The 19117-nt window shown below is 38.1% G+C and overlaps 1 protein-coding gene across 5 annotated transcripts; it reads left to right on the top strand.

Moving 5' to 3' along the window:
* Window positions 1-4473: 4473 nt before the first annotated feature.
* LOC117291928 lies at window positions 4474-14949 on the top strand. 5 transcript variants are annotated; one of them, XM_033773945.1, is made up of 7 exons: window positions 4474-4971; window positions 9499-9589; window positions 10128-10233; window positions 11011-11135; window positions 12213-12318; window positions 12945-13059; window positions 13496-14949. In XM_033773945.1, the coding sequence occupies exons 4-7, from the start codon at window positions 11110-11112 to the stop codon at window positions 13540-13542; spliced, it is 294 nt and encodes a 97-aa protein (XP_033629836.1). In that variant the 5' UTR covers window positions 4474-4971; window positions 9499-9589; window positions 10128-10233; window positions 11011-11109; the 3' UTR covers window positions 13543-14949. The 5 variants fall into 5 exon arrangements, with proteins under 5 accessions (XP_033629836.1, XP_033629832.1, XP_033629831.1 ...); XM_033773941.1 differs by having other exon boundaries at window positions 4730-4971; window positions 10134-10233; window positions 14298-14949; XM_033773940.1 differs by having other exon boundaries at window positions 4730-4971; window positions 14298-14949.
* Window positions 14950-19117: the final 4168 nt, after the last annotated feature.

The following is a 19117-nucleotide window of genomic DNA, read 5'->3' as shown; positions in this document are numbered from 1 at the left end:
TGTTTTTTTCTCCGACTGCTCTGTGCACAAAACTCCCATAGTGGAGTTTGTTGAAATCGTTTCTGAGCAACCCCGCTTTCTTGAGCTTTTTTCTACCAAGAAGTGTGCAAGTCACCCTAAACCTTTAACAAATGGATGCAGGGACATGCCACGATGACTAAGGTACAAACTGCATCTCTCTGGCTTTTTTAGTTCCAGAGTTATTCCAGAGCATTGCTGAAAGTTTTTAATTGTCCGGGCCTATTTTTTGAATGACTATTATTTTTGGTTGGGTTCCCTGACTGCGCCGTGTGTTTGTGTACATTGTATACACGCACAGTGTACGTTAATTTCTAATGGGTGCCTGCTCACGCCGTCGCATCTAGCCCCGCCTTAAAAATCGTCAGAGCATTAAGTTTTGTACGAGAGGAAAGCCCTTAAACATGGCAATCCTCTGGTGGTAAAATGTTGAAGCTTGAGCATGATACTGGGACCGAAATTACCCATTGTACATTTTGTTTTTCTCTCCGACAGCTCTGTGCACAAAACTCCCATAGTGAAGGTTGTTGAAATCGTTTCTGAGCAACCCCGCTTAATTGAGCTTTTTTCTATCAAGAAGTGTGCAAGTCGCCCTAAACCTTTAACAAATGGATGCAGGGACATGCCACGATGACTAAGGTACAAACTTCATCTATCTGGCTTTTTTAGTTCCAGAGTTATTCCAGAGCATTGCTGAAAGTTTTTAATTGTCCGGGCCTATTTTTTGAATGACTATTAATTTTGGTTGGGTTCCCTGACTGCGCCGTGTGTTTGTGTACATTGTATACACGCACAGTGTACGTCAATTTCTAATGGGTGCCTGCTCACGCCGTCGCATCGAGCCCCGCCTTAAAAATCGTCAGAGCATTAAGTTTTGTACGAGAGGAAAGCCCTTAAACATGGCAATCCTCTGGTGGTAAAATTTTGAAGATTGAGCATGATATGGGATCGAAATTACCCGGTTTACATTTTGTTTTTTTCTCCGACTGCTCTGTGCACAAAACTCCCATAGTGGAGGTTGTTGAAATCGTTTCTGAGCAACCCCGCTTACTTGAGCTTTTTTCTATCAAGAAGTGTGCAAGTCGCCCTAAACCTTTAACAAATGGATGCAGGGACATGCCACGATGACTAAGGTACAAACTGCATCTCTGTGGCATTTTTAGTTCCAGAGTTATTCCAGAGCATTACATTGTATACACGCACAGTGTACGTCAATTTCTAATGGGTGCCTGCTCACGCCGTCGCATCTAGCCCCGCCTTAAAAATCGTCAGAGCATTAAGTTTTGTACGAGAGGAAAGCCCTTGAACATGGCAATCCTCTGGTGGTAAAATTTTGAAGATTGAGCATGATATGGGATCGAAATTACCCGGTTTACAGTTTGTTTTTTTCTCCGACTGCTCTATGCACAAAACTCCCATAGTGGAGTTTGTTGAAATCGTTTCTGAGCAACCCGCTTACTTGAGCTTTTTCCTATCAAGAAGTGTGCAAGTCGCCCTAAACCTTTAACAAATGGATGCAGGGACATGCCACGATGACTAAGGTACAAACTGCTTCTCTCTGGCTTTTTTAGTTCCAGAGTTATTCCAGAGCATTGCTGAAAGTTTTTAATTGTCCGGGCCTATTTTTTGAATGACTATTATTTTTGGTTGGGTTCCCTGACTGCGCCGTGTGTTTGTGTACATTGTATACACGCACAGTGTACGTCAATTTTTTTTTTTTTTTTCTTTCGATTGGAGTTATTCTACTCCGTTTATTCTACAAACGACAACATACATCACTTAATCCACATTAATAAGGAAGCATACTAAATACTGCTATTAAATAGCAAAAACGAACATTAAATAAATATTCTAGTATATACACCGAAACAAATATATAAAAAACACTTTAGCGTGACATTTTCACGAAATAAGGAAAACAAGGGAATTAATTAAATTAAATTACAAACAAAACAAAACAAAACAATCTCAAAAGGAAATCCCCAAAATGATAGCCATTAGGTAAAGCGAAAATTAAAACTTAAAGATAAGTCTGTCATCTTGAAAAAAAACACAGAAATTTGTAAAGTTGATTAAATCTAGATGTTTTTAGTCGGTCACTTTCCATTACCAAGAAGTTTTTCAGCGCTTGTTTAAAACTTTGAACAATATTAGCTTTGGTGTACGTTTTGTCTTCATTAAAAACAAGATCGCATCTACATCTCCAAATTATCCTAATCATCATTGCAACAATAATCATCGACACAAACGACAGATTGGTGCTACAAATTATAGAACAATCAGTTAAACAAAAGAAACTACAACCAACTTGTTTTCTAATTAAATGTTCAACGTATAACCAGGGTTCAATCGCTGTTTTGCAGTATAAAAACAAGTGCTCATTAGTTTCAGTAGCAGAATTACAGAGAGGACACTCAACTTTATCAGTTATTCCCATATGAACAAGTTTGTCCCGGGTTGGAAGTATCCTGTGACAAAGTCTAAAAATCACATCTTTATCTTTAACATCCAAAACATTGTTTTTGGTGAATTTTTCCCCAAACACCAGTCCAGTTAAAATCGTCCGAGAGGTTTAAAATCTGAGCCCACTTTTCTTGGGCCTTTGGCCGGACAAAATTCTCTTGCCTTGAGGGCTTTGTACAAAATTTTGTTGGAAAGTTTAGAAAATGACACACAATCCTCTTCCCCTTGATCTAGTGTTATAGTCAGCCATCTACTAGGATGATTACTTGGCAGGATATGAAGAGGTCCTCATAAAACGGGGTGGTCTTTAAAGATCTCGTTTTGGTTTTCTCAAGCACATACCACCCCAAATTTTGAAGCTCGCCTGTTTTTTCGATCCAGTAATTGAAAAATTGTTTCCATTTGCCATCACTTTGAATATAATTTTCCAACCACATCAGTTTCAGACAGCGTAACCGGACTCTAACATCTATAAGGCCAGTTCCACCCATATTGCGGGGCCCAGTGATAGTGAGGCGCTTGATTTTGTCGGGTTTGTCAGACCAGTAAAAACTAAATATTGCCTGCTCGATTTTCTTGACCATCTCTTCGGGGCAAGAGATAACGCTACCAAGGTAGTTGAGGCTACTGCCAACCATAACATTCACTATGACTGATTTCCCCGACAAAGTCAGGTCGCGCTGTCTATAACGATTTAAAACACACTTAATTTTGTTGACTCTGGGTTCCCAGTTATCTGCCGGTGTGACATTGTTGCCAACATAAATACCCAGGATTTTAAGTTTGTCATTATTCCAGATAAAATCACATGGTCTGTCTGTTCTATTTTTCCACTTACCAATCCATAAACCCATTGTTTTAGAGGTGTTCACCTTGGACCCGCTTCCGTTACAGTACTTACATAAAACTTCTTTAATAACAGGAAAACCATCATCTTTGGAAATAAAAACTGTGGTGTCATCAGCATGTTGAATAAGTTTAAGACGCTCTGTTCCACCTGGGAGCTGAATACCACTCAGACTACTATTACTTCTTATCAGAGTCCCTAATCCCTCAGCACAAATATCATATAACAATGGAGACAGTGCAAAACACGATTGTCATGATAAAGGTGGTCAAACGACACGGGGAACTTTGATATGTCCCCCACCCTTCAAAAATGGGGTGGGGTGGATAGGGTACACGTCCCTTCCACTCTTTCAAGGGGAAGGAGCAAATCTGTCAACGATGGAGCATGCGTGTGAGAAGCCTTTACGGCTCGGGGTGCGGGCCCGATTAAGGGCCCAGGAAAATTTGGCATTTTAGATGCTCTGTGATGCAATCTAGGGCCAATTTTGAGGGGGGATATTGTGTCATTCTTTGCCCACAGGATTAATGCTCATACAGGGACACAGGGTTTCGTCTTACACAGTGCAAAACTTGGACTTCATGATAAAGGTTGTCAAAAAATGTGGGGGGGGGGGCATTTGATATTGTGTCCCCCACCCTCCAAAAGGTGGGGGACATGTCCCCCTGCCCCACCACCCCCCCCCCCCCCCGATTGACGCCCATGAAACGAGCGTGCATGCACTGAACCTACATAATATGCAGCATGAATATTCACGTATTTTATGATTGCAGCGAATACCCAACGGCCAAACATTTCCCATGTCCTTCATGACATGCACTTATACTAAGCTTGTAATAAATGGCGAACGTGTTCCGTCAACCAAGGGCTTTAAATTTACTGCAAGGACTGTTTTGCACGGGGCGGACACAACTGCATATGCAAATGTGTCCAGCGGACACGATTGCATATGCCAAACCAACTTTCCGTATGGCGCCACCACTTTTTCACTCATTTTTACAAAAGGGATATCTCATTCAGGTAAATTAAATACTATTATTTCATATCGAATGAAAAAGTGGTGGCGCCATACGGAAACTTTTCCGCAAAACCGTCCGGCGGACATTATTGCATAGACATTATTGCAAATATGCAATAATGTCCTCCGGATAGTATTGCATAGAGGACATAATTGCATGCGACACCGACCGTAAGGCTCGGGGGACCCCGGAATACCCCAACAAAATAGAATTCAGAAACGAAAACTGAAGTCAATATGTCAATGCATTTTTTGTTTGTTTTTGTTTTTAATGAGCGGGGGACTTCTAAATATTGTTTGTGTATTTTTGAATAATATTCAAAATATATTAAACTATGTACAATTTAGCGTTGGTTGAATAGGACTTTTATTTAAATGTACTGGGGTTCACCCTCGTGACACCCATCGGCTCTGTGTCCAATAATGAGTAGAGGACGCCCTCAGTTATTTTCAATATCGCAGTGCATATGATCACGTGACACACAGGCACATTGCACCGCCGCCATTTTTAAAGAACAAAATGAATGGACCATTCGTGTACGTCTCTCACATTCCTGTCCAGCACATTCAAGGTTTTACCATTTACTGAGTTTCAAGGACACATCTACACCACAACAAGTTCATGGTGAGTTACTAGTTTGTTTTCACAACGTTCACAACTATGTTTTCGTTGGAAAGGAATTTGAACCTGGGAATTTAGGGACATTTTGGGCACTACAGTACCCCTACACTCACATGTTTTCGACCCCAACTTTGATTCCCGTTTACCGAGACAGACTGTGCAAGCTGCACCGGTGACAGAAGCTCTGCTGTTTACTCGCGGTCTGTATTTTCGTCAGGCTTAATCATGCTGAGAATGTTTTCTGTGGTAGGTTATGCCCAATATCAAACATTTTATAAAAATGATGAATTTTTGGTAAAATAATAATAACTCACTAAAGTAATAATATGCACTAGCGGGATGCCGCGCTTAGCGCGGCACCCCGCTAGATGAGGAGGACTCTAGTATATACAAATATTGTGAAAGGTAATTGTGGGGTATTCTTAATTGTGGGGTATTCTTACAGGAAATAATCATTTTGTAGGATTAGAAATTGTATTTATGATCGGTATGCAATAATTGTCATTTGATAATGTTGAGCGTGCACAACATACATGTAGTTGTAATTTTATGTAACATACATGTAATTTTAGAGAGTGTCAGACATTATGCTGGTACATAAATCTATGTCAGAAAAGACATGAGCTGTAGTATGTATCATCATCATCCGGCAAAGACTTGCGTCTGTGGCCACCTTATCCCCAATATTGTAATAATCCAGTGTTTGTAAAACTGCTGTTTTTTATCTAGGGGTTTAAATCCGAGGGCAGAGGTTCAAATTGTGTTTGAAAAATCCTTCTAGCATTAGTGAGTTGACAGTACTGTCAAGTTTTTAAAAGTCACTTTATGCTATCTTATGAAAACATCAGCATCTAGTCATCAGGACACCCTAGATGTTTATTGTAGGACAATCCAATAAATTTTCTTAAATTTTGAAAACTATTCTAGATGTGTTCATGGTGTTGTTTTGGTCTTTTTCCCTTTGTTAAACAAACAGTTAAAATTTTTGTAAATAAGTGCACTATTGTAAGCAGGCACAATTATGCGTTTTTATGCGCTACTTGGCGATCTTAGGGCCTTTGTGGTGCGTCACTCGAATTGTTTGGAATCCGGAAGTACAAAGCATGGGAAATTCCAAACTTAATTGCGAAAAGGGACTTGGACACATGCACGTGGTATGTGGGGTCTCAGCCCGGCCGGTTGTTTCACAGCTGGTGGTTGATCTTAAAGGTGCATCATCTTCCTCAGCTGGTAGGATGCTCTGGTGTTATCACAATTACATGTATGGTTGACCAAACGGGTTAGTTCCTAGTCTAGGCCATGGGACTAGGGACCGCGTCTCGGGAGTAGGGGGTGCCCCCCTCAGACGGGGGCATGGACCTGGGCGCTCTGTAAAAAGAGTGCGAGGGACCTGATGATCTCCTTGGCCTGTTTTAGGGACGTCTTGTAGTGTCGGGGCTGGTATCCTGGGACCTGCACGTGGTGGCCCTGCTTTTAACTAGCCTTACCAGGATGATATGAGCAAAATTAAGAAATTAATTAATTAAACTGCTTGCAATGGTGCACTTATACAACACCTTACACTTTTCTTTCATGAATTTAATATCCAATGTAATACAGGCACAACTTTTCAGGTCATCAGCTTATTTCCTCATTGTGTTTTCTCAGCTGTACTGACTAAAAATAAATTAAAGTACATAGTTGTGCCGGCCAATTTTTTAAAATTGGCCTTTTTGAGCCAGGATTTTTTGTTAAACAAACTGCAAGGGGTTAAACTTGTTCTTTTGACTGATTTGGGGCCATTTCATTTTTTGGCCAGTTTTTTAAAATGGGCCTTTTTGAGCCAGGATTTTTTTGTTAAAAATCTGCGATGGGTTAAACTTGTTGTCTTGACTGATTTCGGGCCATTTTATCTTTCGGCCAATTTTTAAAAATGGGCCTTTTCGAGCCAGGAATTTTGGTTAAAAAAAATGCAAGGGGTTAAACTTGTTCTTTCGATTGATTTGGGGCCATTTAATTTTTCGGCCAATTTTAAAAAATGGGCCGTTTTGAGCCAGGATTTTTTGTTAAAAAAACTTGTTCTTTTGACTGATTTGGGGCCATTTTATTTTTCGGCCATTTTTTAAAAATAGGCCTTTTTGAGCCATGATTCTTTGTAAAACAAACTGCAAGGGGTTAAACTTGTTCTTTTGACTGGTTTGGGCCCATTTCATTTTTCGGCCAGTTTTCAAAAATGGACCTTTTTGAGCCAGGATTTTTGTTAAAAAAAAACTGCAAGGGGTTAAACTTGTTCTTTTGACTGATTTGGGGCCATTTTATTTTTCGGCCAATTTTTTAAAATGGGCCTTTTTGAGCCAGGATTTTTTGTTAAAAAAACTGCAAGGGGTTAAACTTGTTCTTTCGACTGATTTGGGTGCCATTTTATTTTTCGGCCAATTTATAAAAATGGGCCTTTTTGAGCCAGGATTTTTTATTAAAAAAATTGCAAGGGGTTAAACTTGTTCTTTTGACTGATTTGGGGCCATTTTATTTTTCGCCCAATTTTTAAAAATAGGCCTTTTTGAGCCATGATTCTTTGTTAAAAAAACTGCAAGGGGTTAAACTTGTTTTTTTGACTGATTTGGGGCCATTTTATTTTTCGGCCATTTTTAAAAAATGGGCCTTTTTGAGCCATGATTCTTTGTTAAAAAAAAACTGCAAGGGGTTAAACTTGTTCTTTTTACTGATTTGGGGCCATTTAATTTTTCGGCCAATTTTTAAAAATGGGCCTTGTTGAGCCAGGATTTTTGGTTTAAAAAACTGCAAGGGGTTAAACTTGTTCTTTTGAATGACTTTGAATACGGCCAAAGTGCCATGAATTTCAAGCCGGGGAAGGCGCTCCACAAGGTATTTTGGAGGCTAAGTTCTTCCGCACTCAAGAGGGCGCTATAGCAAAAACTTTTAGGAACTTTTGGATGCCGAGTACTCACGGCCACTAGAGGGCGCTATAACAAAAACTGTTAGGCAATCAAAATTAATGATGGAAAAAATGCATGTTTTTTTGTTATAGCGCCCTCTGTTGACTAAACTGTACATGTTTTGCTGTAAAAACTGCCCTAATGATCCCCTCTCCGATCCTGCACCCAAATCCATCCACTCAAAAAGGCTCATTAAATTGTCCAAAAAATTATAATGGTCCCACATCAGTCAAAAGAACAAGTTTAACCCCTTGCAGTTTTTTAAACCAAAAATCCTGGCTCAAAACGGCCCATTATTTTATAAAAATTTACCGAAAAATAAAACGCTCCCAAATCAGTCAAAAGAACAAGATCAAATACAAAGACAGACTCAACATGACTATATAAACTTATTGAGCAATTTGTTTACACAAAACAAGACTTCAGATGTATTCATGACAATGCACTTATTTTATTTTTTTCTCAAGTCCTCTCAAACGCCCTTTTCCTCTTTTTTTATTCATCGTGAGAGCCAAAGAGTTAACTGAAACACGTTTTTTTTGCTGTTGACTAGTTGCAACAGGCATCAAACAAAATTTAATGAGCAAAAGAGTGAATGTCTGGCACAGCAATGTACTTTAACCTATTTTCAAACAGTACAGCTGAAAAACCACAATAAAATTAGGAAATTGATGACCTGAAAAGTTGTGCCAGTAATACATTGGATATTACACTCATGAGAGTAAAGGGTAAGGTATTGTATAAATGCACCATCGCAAGCGTTTAATTTATTTGGTTCATAATTTTGCCTATATCATCCTGGTAAGGCTAGTTAAAAGCAGGGCCACCACGTGCAGGTCCCAGGATACCAGCCCCGACACTCCCGGGAGATCATAAGGGCCCTCATACTATATTAAATCAGCGCCCAGGTCCATGCCCCCGTCTGAGGGGGGCACCCCCTACTCCCGAGAGCGGTCCCTAGTCCCATGGCCTAGACTAGGAACTAACCCGTTTGGTCAACCATATTTGTGATAACACCAGATGATGCACCTTTAAGATCAACCACCAGCTGTGAAACAACCGGCCGGGCTGAGACCCCACATGCCACGTGCATGTGTCCAAGTCCCTTTTCGCAATAAGTCTGGAATTTCCCATGCTTTGTACTTCCGGATTCCAAACAAGGCCCTAAGATCGCCAAGTAGCGCATAAAAACGCATAATATGTGCTTGCTTGCAATGGTGTACTTATTTACAGAAATGTTTTAAGTAGTTTAAAAACTTAAGTGAAAAACACCATTAAAACATGTCAGGCCTAATATTACACGTCTAGAATAAATGAAAAAATTTAAGACAAATTACAGGGTTGTTCATTCGTAACTTGACAATGAACAGCTATAGTGTGTTTTAATGACTTGATGCTGATGTTTTCGTAAGAGTTGCTCTCCTTGTACTTTGTAGCACTTTCGGCTACAGCAGTCAAAGACTGTAGAACAACTTTCCCTGTCCAAGCTCAAAGGGAATCTGGGATTTGAGGCATTGCATGGTGGGGTATCAACATATTTTGATTATCATTAAAGGAAATAATTATTATATTATTATTTTTGTGCATGTTACAGGATCCAAGTAGATGTCTGAGACCAGGAGTTGAGGAGCTTCCTAATATTGTACAATGAGTTTTGTAAATGAACTGCTCTCTCCTTGATAAAAGTAAGGGAAACTCCCGAGTCGTGAACATTAGAACAGCTGTTATAGTTCATAAATCTATCATAGTTTCCTTCATTTATTGGCAAACTTGCCACCTTTCTTCTATTGTACATTCTACTGGCAACCGAACTGTAAAATTGAGTAAAATTTATGTTGGGGGGGGGGGGGAATTAATACTGTTTTGGGGAAAATCAAATATCAAATTTTCCTTGCATCAAAATTTAACACCAAGAGTAATAACTAGTAAACACATAATGGTAGTGTGGGGGTTGTTTTGCTTTGCAAAAATTGTCATAAAAAAAAAATGAAACCAAATTTGTTTACATTTTTACCTTTTGTTTGTGTGGCAGCTGGTAAACTTTTTACAGCTGTTTGCAGCCACTTTGAGCATTATTTTTGGTACAAGCTGATTCCGGTCGCTATGGTCGCCATTATTCTAGTACACAGAGACCCGAAAAAGAGTGCAATTGTGGAACGGTTGCTGCAGATGAAAAAACCCGACAACATACCTCTTTTACATAATATTGTTTATTCTTGTTAGCTACAGGCAGATGCCAATGTCGGATGAAGTCTACCCCTCCAAAAGTAGATGCATGATGTCCATGCTGCCCAGTGTCAAAGTACAACGATGTCTTCCCAAACAAAAGGTAAGAACCAGTTTCAACATGGAGGTTCAGTAGTGTTGCTTATTTGGACTATTTAAAATCTTGGCCAACATAGGCCGCTGAAAAAATGGTTTTATAAACATACATGTTAAAGAGTCAAGGATGTCTTCATCAACAGTTAAATTGAACAATATCAACAACCACATTATTTCAGATGCATCAAGAGAAGTGTAAAGTTCTCTCTGTAGTTTTTGTTGAAATTCTCTGTAGTTTTTGTTGAAATTTGATAAAAACAAAACCTACCCACCCCCCTTCATTTTTTTAACTAGTGTTTTTTTCTGCCATTGGTGGCGCTTTTCAAGGTTCCCAGCACTAAAGACCCATAAAATCAAAAAGTGAAATTAACACTGATTTACCACTTCCTCAGAAAACCAGTGTAAAAGCAGTATGTGTTGTGATGTAAAATTGGTCAAATCATGAACTTGAAGATTGTTTATCTCCGCTAATGTGCAACTTCCAATGCGTGTATTCAAACCTCACAGTGCTGTTCTCATGAAAACATTTTGGCTGAGCTTGACACAAATCAAATTAATTTTTTTTTAATTGTGCACCCATTGTTAGATATATAGAAAGGAAAAAGAGTGTGTATAATTGTAAATCATTGCACACTCAATTTTGTTTTAAAACAAAAGAACAAACATTCAAATTTTGTTTGAGGTGATCTTTATTGATAAATTCTTAAACTACCCGTGTGCTTATTTGCTATTATTGTTACTTGCTAAATAAGGCTTTATTGTTTTATTTGTTTGTATGATACAGCAAGGGTTGTCAGCTCCACAGAGATCTACACATCAACCAAGAAGATGTCTGAGACCTGCAGTTGATGAGCTTCCTAACCATTTACAAAGAGTCTGATAAATGAACTGCTCTCTCCCTGATAAAAGGTAAGGGAAACTCCCGAGTCGTGAACATTAGAACAGCTGTTAGTTCATAAATCTATCATAGTTTCCTTCATTCATTGGCAAACTTGCCTCCTTTCTTCTATTGTACCTCCTACTGACCACCAAACTGTAAAATTGAAAGGGGGGGGGAGTGACACTGTTATTAGGAGAGCATATCTAATTTCCCTCGCATCCAAGTGTTAACAGCAGGAGTGGTAACAACTAAACACAGAGATTGTTTTGCTAGCCTAGTTTGCCATAAAACAAAACCATACATGAAACCAATATTGCTTTATCATTTTGACGTTGTGGTTGTGTGGAAGCTGCTCAACTTTTTGCAGCTGTTTTCGACTGCTTTGAGCATTACTAGTATAATAATAATAATAATATAGAAGTCTTACATAGTACATGTATCTACCAACAAGGTACTCAAGGCGCTTAGTATATACATTTATACAGAATGAGAGGTTATTGAAAGGTACGAATTTTGAGACCCAATTGTGTAGCACCTTATTTATAAGAACAAGTTTCAACATGTGGGTTCAATAACTAATAGCGCAAGGTGTTGCTTATTTAGAATTTTTATGGTCTTGGCTCACAAGGTGCTACAGCCAGGAACACCGGGGCGAACCCCTTCTCTCTTTGATAAGTGCACTGGGTTCTTTTACATGCGTTACACAACACATGGGACCAACGGCTTTACGTCCCATCCTAAGGACGAAGCAATGGTTAAGAGTCTGGCTTAAGGTCACTGCTGATTCAGGCCACTATGGTCTCTAAAGTATTCTAACACTAAAAACCTGTGGCATTATTCTAGAACATGGGAGTTTCATAACAAAAAAAGAGTATAATCGTCACCTGCTCGATTCCTCAACCCCCGCCCCCCCCCCCTCTAAAAAGAAAAGAAACATCACATAAACATGTGCCATCATTTTCATTTTGCTTGAATTGTTGAAATCAAGTCTTTTGAGATGACTAGAATGCCCCCCTCAAATGGTAAAAGCCTTATTAAATTGTTGCTGCAGATGAAGACACACAACAACACACCTCTTTTACAAGATATTGTTTATTTTTGTTTAGCTACAGACGGATGTCATTGTCAGATGAAGTCTACCTCTTCAATAGTAGATGCATGATGCACATGCTACCCAGTGTCAAAGTACAGCAAGGTATTCCCCATCAACAGGTAAGAACCAGTTTTAACATGTGGGTTCATTAACTAATAGTTTAAAGTGTTGCTTTTTTAGACTTTTTATAATCTTGGCTCAACAAAAACCACGGACAAAAAGGTTTTATAAACATACCAGCTAAAGAATCGGGGCTTTCATCGTCATTAGCTAAATTTAATTATATGCACCAACATTAATTTGAGATTTTGGACAGCTCAATTTTTTTTTAAACCAATTTGATTGAGCTTTACTCAATTGTATGTAATTACTACACATGACACTTATGTCCAATAAGCTTCTCTCCACCCAGGGGTAAATGGGTACCTGTGAGGGCAGAGTTGGTTCTTGTGATTGATTAGCTTAGTATTTGGCAGCACAGGCTGTATACTTCCCAGGGAGCTGAGATAGTTTAAGGAATTATTTATGGCCAAGTGACCAGGGGTAATAATGTTGAAGCGCCATGAGCGCCACTATGTGACCGACCCGAGCGCTGAATAAAAAGCCTTTATTATTATTATTATTACTATTAAAAATGTTGAAGTTGATCTTTAATAGTAAATGTTCAAACTGCCCTTGTACTTTATTACTTGATCTTACTTCAAAGCTTAATAAGAGTTATTGTATTTTCTGTTTGCATTGATAGCTGGGGCAGTCATCAGACAGCGAGGGTTGTCAGCTCCACAGAGATTTACTCATCAACCAAGTAGATGTCAGAGACCTGCAGTTGATGAGCTTCCTAACCGTTAACATTGAATCAGGTAAATAAACTGCTCTAAAAGGTTGCGGAAACTATTCTGCACATTATGAAAGCTGATGGATCAATCATGAATCTATCCCAGTTTTGTTTTCTTAATTTTTTCACTACTTTGTCTTGATAGTTCATGCAATAGACCGATCCATTAGGCTCCGCCCTCCATTGAAAACATTCCGCTCACGTGGCTGTTAAATATATCTACACAAACTGAAATAATAACAACTTTTCTGGGGGGGGGGGGGGTTTGGGAAGTAAATAATTTGAAAACAAAATTTACACATACCTCAACATAATGGCTGTTCCTTCAAATGCCTACATCTCGTTGTTCGATCTCGATCATTTTTATCTTTTGTTAGTACATGAAAAACTAAAATTACATTGTTTAATGTCACAGTCTAAATATACCTTAATAATAAACATTTGTTTGTCTTAATATGTAGATGGTGTCTACCTGTCACACATTTCCGAGACCTGCAGCTGCGTGTAGTCAGCCCACTGTCTACAAATCACCTGTTTATGTGTGTGAGGGTTACGCAAGAGGAAGGTAAAATACCTGTGGTTGTTTTACACTAACATCAAAGGGTGGTCTGTTTTTGCAGCACTCATGCCAACAGAATATCTCGTCACATACCACAACATTTTTGGGGATGAAATGCTGGCACCAGCCTAACCCGAAATGAGAGGTCTGTCCCTACAGATTGATTACAGATTTAAAAGATAGGAAACATGTTTTTGATTAACAAAACCCCTGTAACTGTACAAAATTACAATTTTAAATAATTAAAAAGGTTTTTAGTACAAACCATTGATATTTCTTCTCAAGTTAAACGATAAACTAGGAATGAAATTATTTCGCATCGTATGATGATAAGTAAAAGATCTGGAATGTGCTGTACACCATGCCTGACCTAAAACAAATTTACAAAATTTAGTTCAGGCAAATCAGATCCAATTTATTTAAGGTACACTTTGGCAAAATTGATCTGAAAATTTAAATGATGTATAAATGGAGTAATCATTAATGGATCACCATATTTTGATGACAACAGCCAAATTAAACGCCCCTAGTTATGGTTAGTTCATTTAAAAATAAATTATAATAACAAATATAATAATGTGCCATGTCTGTCTAAAAGACACTCCTGGCGCAGGAGAGATGCAGAAGCAAGATTGCAATGAGCTACATTGTTAAGCATAAATAGAAGTTTTTGACTTCCTTTTCTGTGTCCCGTTACATCTTAGGACACCTCAATGTTTTCATCTCACAGCATAAAAAAGCTGATATCCTAAAACTTAGAGAGTGTAGCAAATAACTCTCATTACAATCTTGAAAGCTTCAGAGTTTGAGAGAAAAAGTAATTTTTATTATTTAAACCTCACGGTCTTCAAGGCATTATATATGAAGGAATCCTAAATGAGCAACCAGCTTGTTAATTTCATTTGTAAGTAGATTTGTTAATTATTTAATGTCGGAGGCAGATGTTATCTAACATTCAAGTAAATGTTCTTGTAAAAGTAAGTGTACAATTTGCAAGCAAGCACACAATTTGTGTGTTTTGAACTCACAAAGTTGGAGAAAAATGTACTGTTTCTCGGGGTGGAATACTTCCCGAAAGAGTGGCTTTAAGATTTCAGAAAGATAGTGGGTCTGGTATAGACTTTTGTTACCAGGAGGAAAAAACCTTATCTTAAAATTAGATTTCTTGCAAGGTACACTTATTTACTCCACAACTTAAAGCTTCACAAAATTTTAAAGTAAACTCATACATGTAGGTCAATAATTATAAGTAGCCATAATCTTTGCTCTTAATGTTGTTGACTTAAAGACATTGGACACTCGTGGTAATTACTCAACATAATTGTTAGAATAAAAACTTACTTGGTTACGAGCATGGGAGTGCTGTTGATAGTATACAACGTTTTGAGAAACGGCTCCCTCTGAAGTGACATAGTTTTTGAGAAAGAGGTAATATCTCACTCAAATCTTACGCAAGGTGTACAGTGCCTTTAAGAGGTATTATTTGCATAGTGGACAAAGATCTTAAAAGCAAATTATTATTTGATATTAATGAAAAACTAGACATTTAAATAAAAATGTCCTTCACAAGTTTTGCCTAATAATTTATGTGACTGGCTGACGAAACCCTAATCTCTGAGCCAATAAGTATTTTGATATTTTCTTGATAAATTATTTAATTGACCAAGTGTAAAAAACATGATTTAAAACCAAAAACCCAATACCAGACATTGTAGTTTCTTGACAGGAATACCTGATACGATGACAGAACTGTTGCACCATAATCAATTGGGCAAAAAAACATTCCTCATAGTAAAAAGTGTTACTAGCATACAATCTGTTGCAAACGATTTTTCTATGATTTCTGGTATTTGGATTTTAAAACTTGCACAATTTCATAGAGGTGCTTAAAGCCCAAAAGTAGCTAAGCACAAACATAAATATGCTTGCCAAAATATGGTTACCAGCCTAACTACCTTGCTATGTGAAAAATGTGTGACTGGTATGGTATCCTGCTCCTTTCTGCTGAGCTGAAAACTGCTAAGCAATATTTTCAGCTGAAGCAGCTCTGTGAAGATTACTTTGTTGTGCTTAGCTACAAGAAGGGTCATGACAGTGCATAAAACAGCACTCTGCAAAAGATTCAAAGTTTTTGCAAAGAAAAACAATTTAAAACAATTGTCTTACGCTGATAATGTTAAGATACTTTGTTTACATTATAATATACTCTTTGAAGTTTGAGTTGTCAAATAAAATGATTCTATAAATGAAAAAACAAATCTCTCTATTTCCCTTACTTAATGTGCTATTGTTTTACATAAAATGTGTTGTGGATTATAAGTATTAAAAGTAACTTAAAAGTATTTAACTAAAAAGTATCATACCACACTTTTAATATGAAAAACCCCTACCGTCAAATTACATCTAAGAACAACCACTTTAATAGAAATAGTTCCACCCCATTAAATACTTTGAATAAAAAGTACTACACCACACCTTTAATGCAAAAAAAAAACCTTCCGTTAAATTACATCTAAGAATAATTACTTTAATAGAAAAAGCTCCACCCCATTAAATACTTTAATTAAAAGGTACCATACCACATCTTTAATACGAAAAACCCCATGCCGATCAAAATGCCAAATTTCGTTGCCAAACGCGACCAATCATTGACTCCGGACTAACATACATTTGGTATATTAAATCAACGTACAATAATCACGATGGATCTTGGCGTGAATTAATGGCAGGAGATCATTCAATTGCGTTTTGTGATAACAGTAAAACAATGACAATGCAGAGATTGACAATGAGAGAAAACAGCACTGCAGTGAAATGTATGGTGTTCAGAGGAGCCATGTCATTTACTGGGGAGACTGTTAAAGGCTTGTTACTTGTTCATCAGAATGAAGTAACCACAGGCGTGGTGTCGACATCTCAAATGGCAGTGACCACTTCCCATCCACTTACCAGCTACCCTGCAATCAGCAACACCGAACCCGTACCGAGAGATCGACCAGACGGACAGTCTACCCCACCTGCACCCCAGACCCCATCCCATATACCGACCAAGAAGCAAGATCCCGGTCCTGACAGTAAGAACCCTTCTTCAGGATCTACGGACTCTACAGTCACCTTAGTAGGATGTTTCTAGCTGCTGTCTCCACCTTGCTCTTCCTCGCGTCACTCCTGTACATTATCTTGACGAAAAGAAGATCCAAAGCCAATCCTAATTCAACCCGTGTAGTTCAGACAGCTCCAGATGAAGATGCAAATACGTAATGAGGAAATGGAAACCCAACTACACGGGCAAGCTGCTTCTACTGGCCATAAAGAAACCTCACCATCCAGCTACCAAGATCTGATATTCGAGTAGGCTGTGTTCGTCAAAATGACGCCATCTTTTGTACTTTTTGTATATACGAAATACGAATTAACCCTTTCCGCTACGGTTAGTTTTAAGGTCTGCAAATCCTTTATCTTCGACTTTTAACAAGAGTTAAATAATATTTATCCAAGGAGAATGGCGCCGAAATAAAATGAACAAGCGATGCGCTTCAAAACTGAAACTCATGTTGTTGTTTTTTCAATGGTAACCGATCCGACACTTGACGTTAAACTTTTCCGATTAATGGTCAATGAATGAAACATTTACTGGGATTGTTGTTAGAAAAGCGGTGTTTAAAAAAAAAAAAAAAAATCGTATAAACCCCTCGACGTCGTTGGAAATCAAATATATTTCCTTTGAGGTTCTTTTCTAGGGTAAGAACTTTATACTTCCGGATTAAAAATTTGTTTTGTTTGATAGTTGACCAATCTGACATGCAACATTTATCCGCAAAATAACACGTTCTCTTATAACCAATTAGTATTTCTTATTTACATTCATCTGAGATACGCCTACATCTTAAGATGGCCACGTGGATATGACGTCATCTCTTCACCTGCATGCATTACTCAATATTTATTAAAGAAATCACCACAAGGACAAATGACTATGTGATATACCTTTAAACGGACAATAAGCTATTAAAATAATAAAAACAACTCATATACGCCGTTTGAGAAAGCAAATTAGAGCTCAAAAGAATAATCAGCTAAAAACTTTTCTCATCATATTATTTGAATCCAGTCTGAGAACATCCGGGTCAGGATAAATCATGATTCCGTGTCCCGTGGGGGGTCTGACCCATTTCGCTTTCAGTTAGACCAGGAATCAGTGTCAAGTTACCTGGAATGGATCAAAAGGACGCAAATCCAAGTTAAAATCCATGGGGTTTGACAGCAGATGGTCAACCTCCCCCCCCCCCCGGACTGGAATCCGGGTACGTTTTAGAGTGAAGTGCAGTAGTTATTTCAGTAAATCACATCGGTTGTTGGTCGTTTAAAATATCTTGATTTTCATTGTGTTAAAAATGTGTCGACGCAGTGCTAGACATAACACAAGCCTGCATTAGTTATCAATTAAACTAAAAGTAGAGTTTTCTTAAAGGCACTGGACACTATTGGTAATTGTCAAAGACCAGTCTTTTCACTTGGTGTATCTCAACATAATGCATAAAACAACAACCCGTGAAAATTTGAGCTCGATTGTTCGTCGGAGTTGCGAGATGAAAGAAAAAACACCCGTGTCACACGAAGTCGTGTGCTTTTATGGTTGATTTCGAGACCTCAAATTCTAAACTTGAGGTCTCGAAATCAAATTCTTGGAAAATTACTTCTTTCTCGAAAACTACATCACTTGAGAAAAAGCCGTTTCCCACAATGTTTTATACTATCAACCTCTCCCCATTACTCGTTACCCAGGGAGGTTTTATGCAAATAATTATTTTGAGTAATTACCAATAGTGTCCACTGCCTTTAAAAACCTGTCTTGTATGAAACCATAATTATGTGTAGTTTTAATAAAGTAAGATGATCTACACATAAAAACAGGCGATGTAAGTGTTTTGATTCTTTTAGGAAACAAAGAGGGGGGCAAAGAACCAATTGAGAAAAACAAACTGCAATATGAAGGGTTCAGTGCAGTTATATTACATTAAATCTGAACTTTCCCAGGGCAGGGGAGTTTACAAAACTCGTAGGGAACAAACAATCTGTGCAGTTCTAACAGTAATTCTAAGGGTAAAATCTGAACTTTCACCAGGGCAAGGGTGTTTACAAAACTCATAAGGAACAAACAATCTGTGCAGTTCTAACAGTAATTATAAGGGTAGAATCTGAACTTTCCCAGGGCAAGGGTGTTTAGAAAACTCATAAGGAACAAACAATCTGTGCAGTTCTAACAGTAATTATAAGGGTAGAATCTGAACTTTCCCAGGGCAGGGGTGTTTACAAAACTCATAAGGAACTAACAATCTGTGCAGTTCTAACAGTAATTATAAGGGTAGAATCTGAACTTTCATCAGGGCAAGGGTGTTTAGAAAACTCGTATGGAACAAACAATCTATGCAGGTCTAACAGTAATTACAAGGGTAGAATCTGAACTTTCCCAGAGCAAGGGTGTTTACAAAAAACTCATCATAAGGAACAAACAATATGTGCA

Source organism: Asterias rubens, chromosome 6 (assembly GCF_902459465.1).
Source record: "Asterias rubens chromosome 6, eAstRub1.3, whole genome shotgun sequence".
NCBI classification, from domain to species: domain Eukaryota; kingdom Metazoa; phylum Echinodermata; class Asteroidea; order Forcipulatida; family Asteriidae; genus Asterias; species Asterias rubens.
Note: the sequence above shows the minus strand (reverse complement) of the source record. Positions and strands in the feature narration are given on the sequence as shown.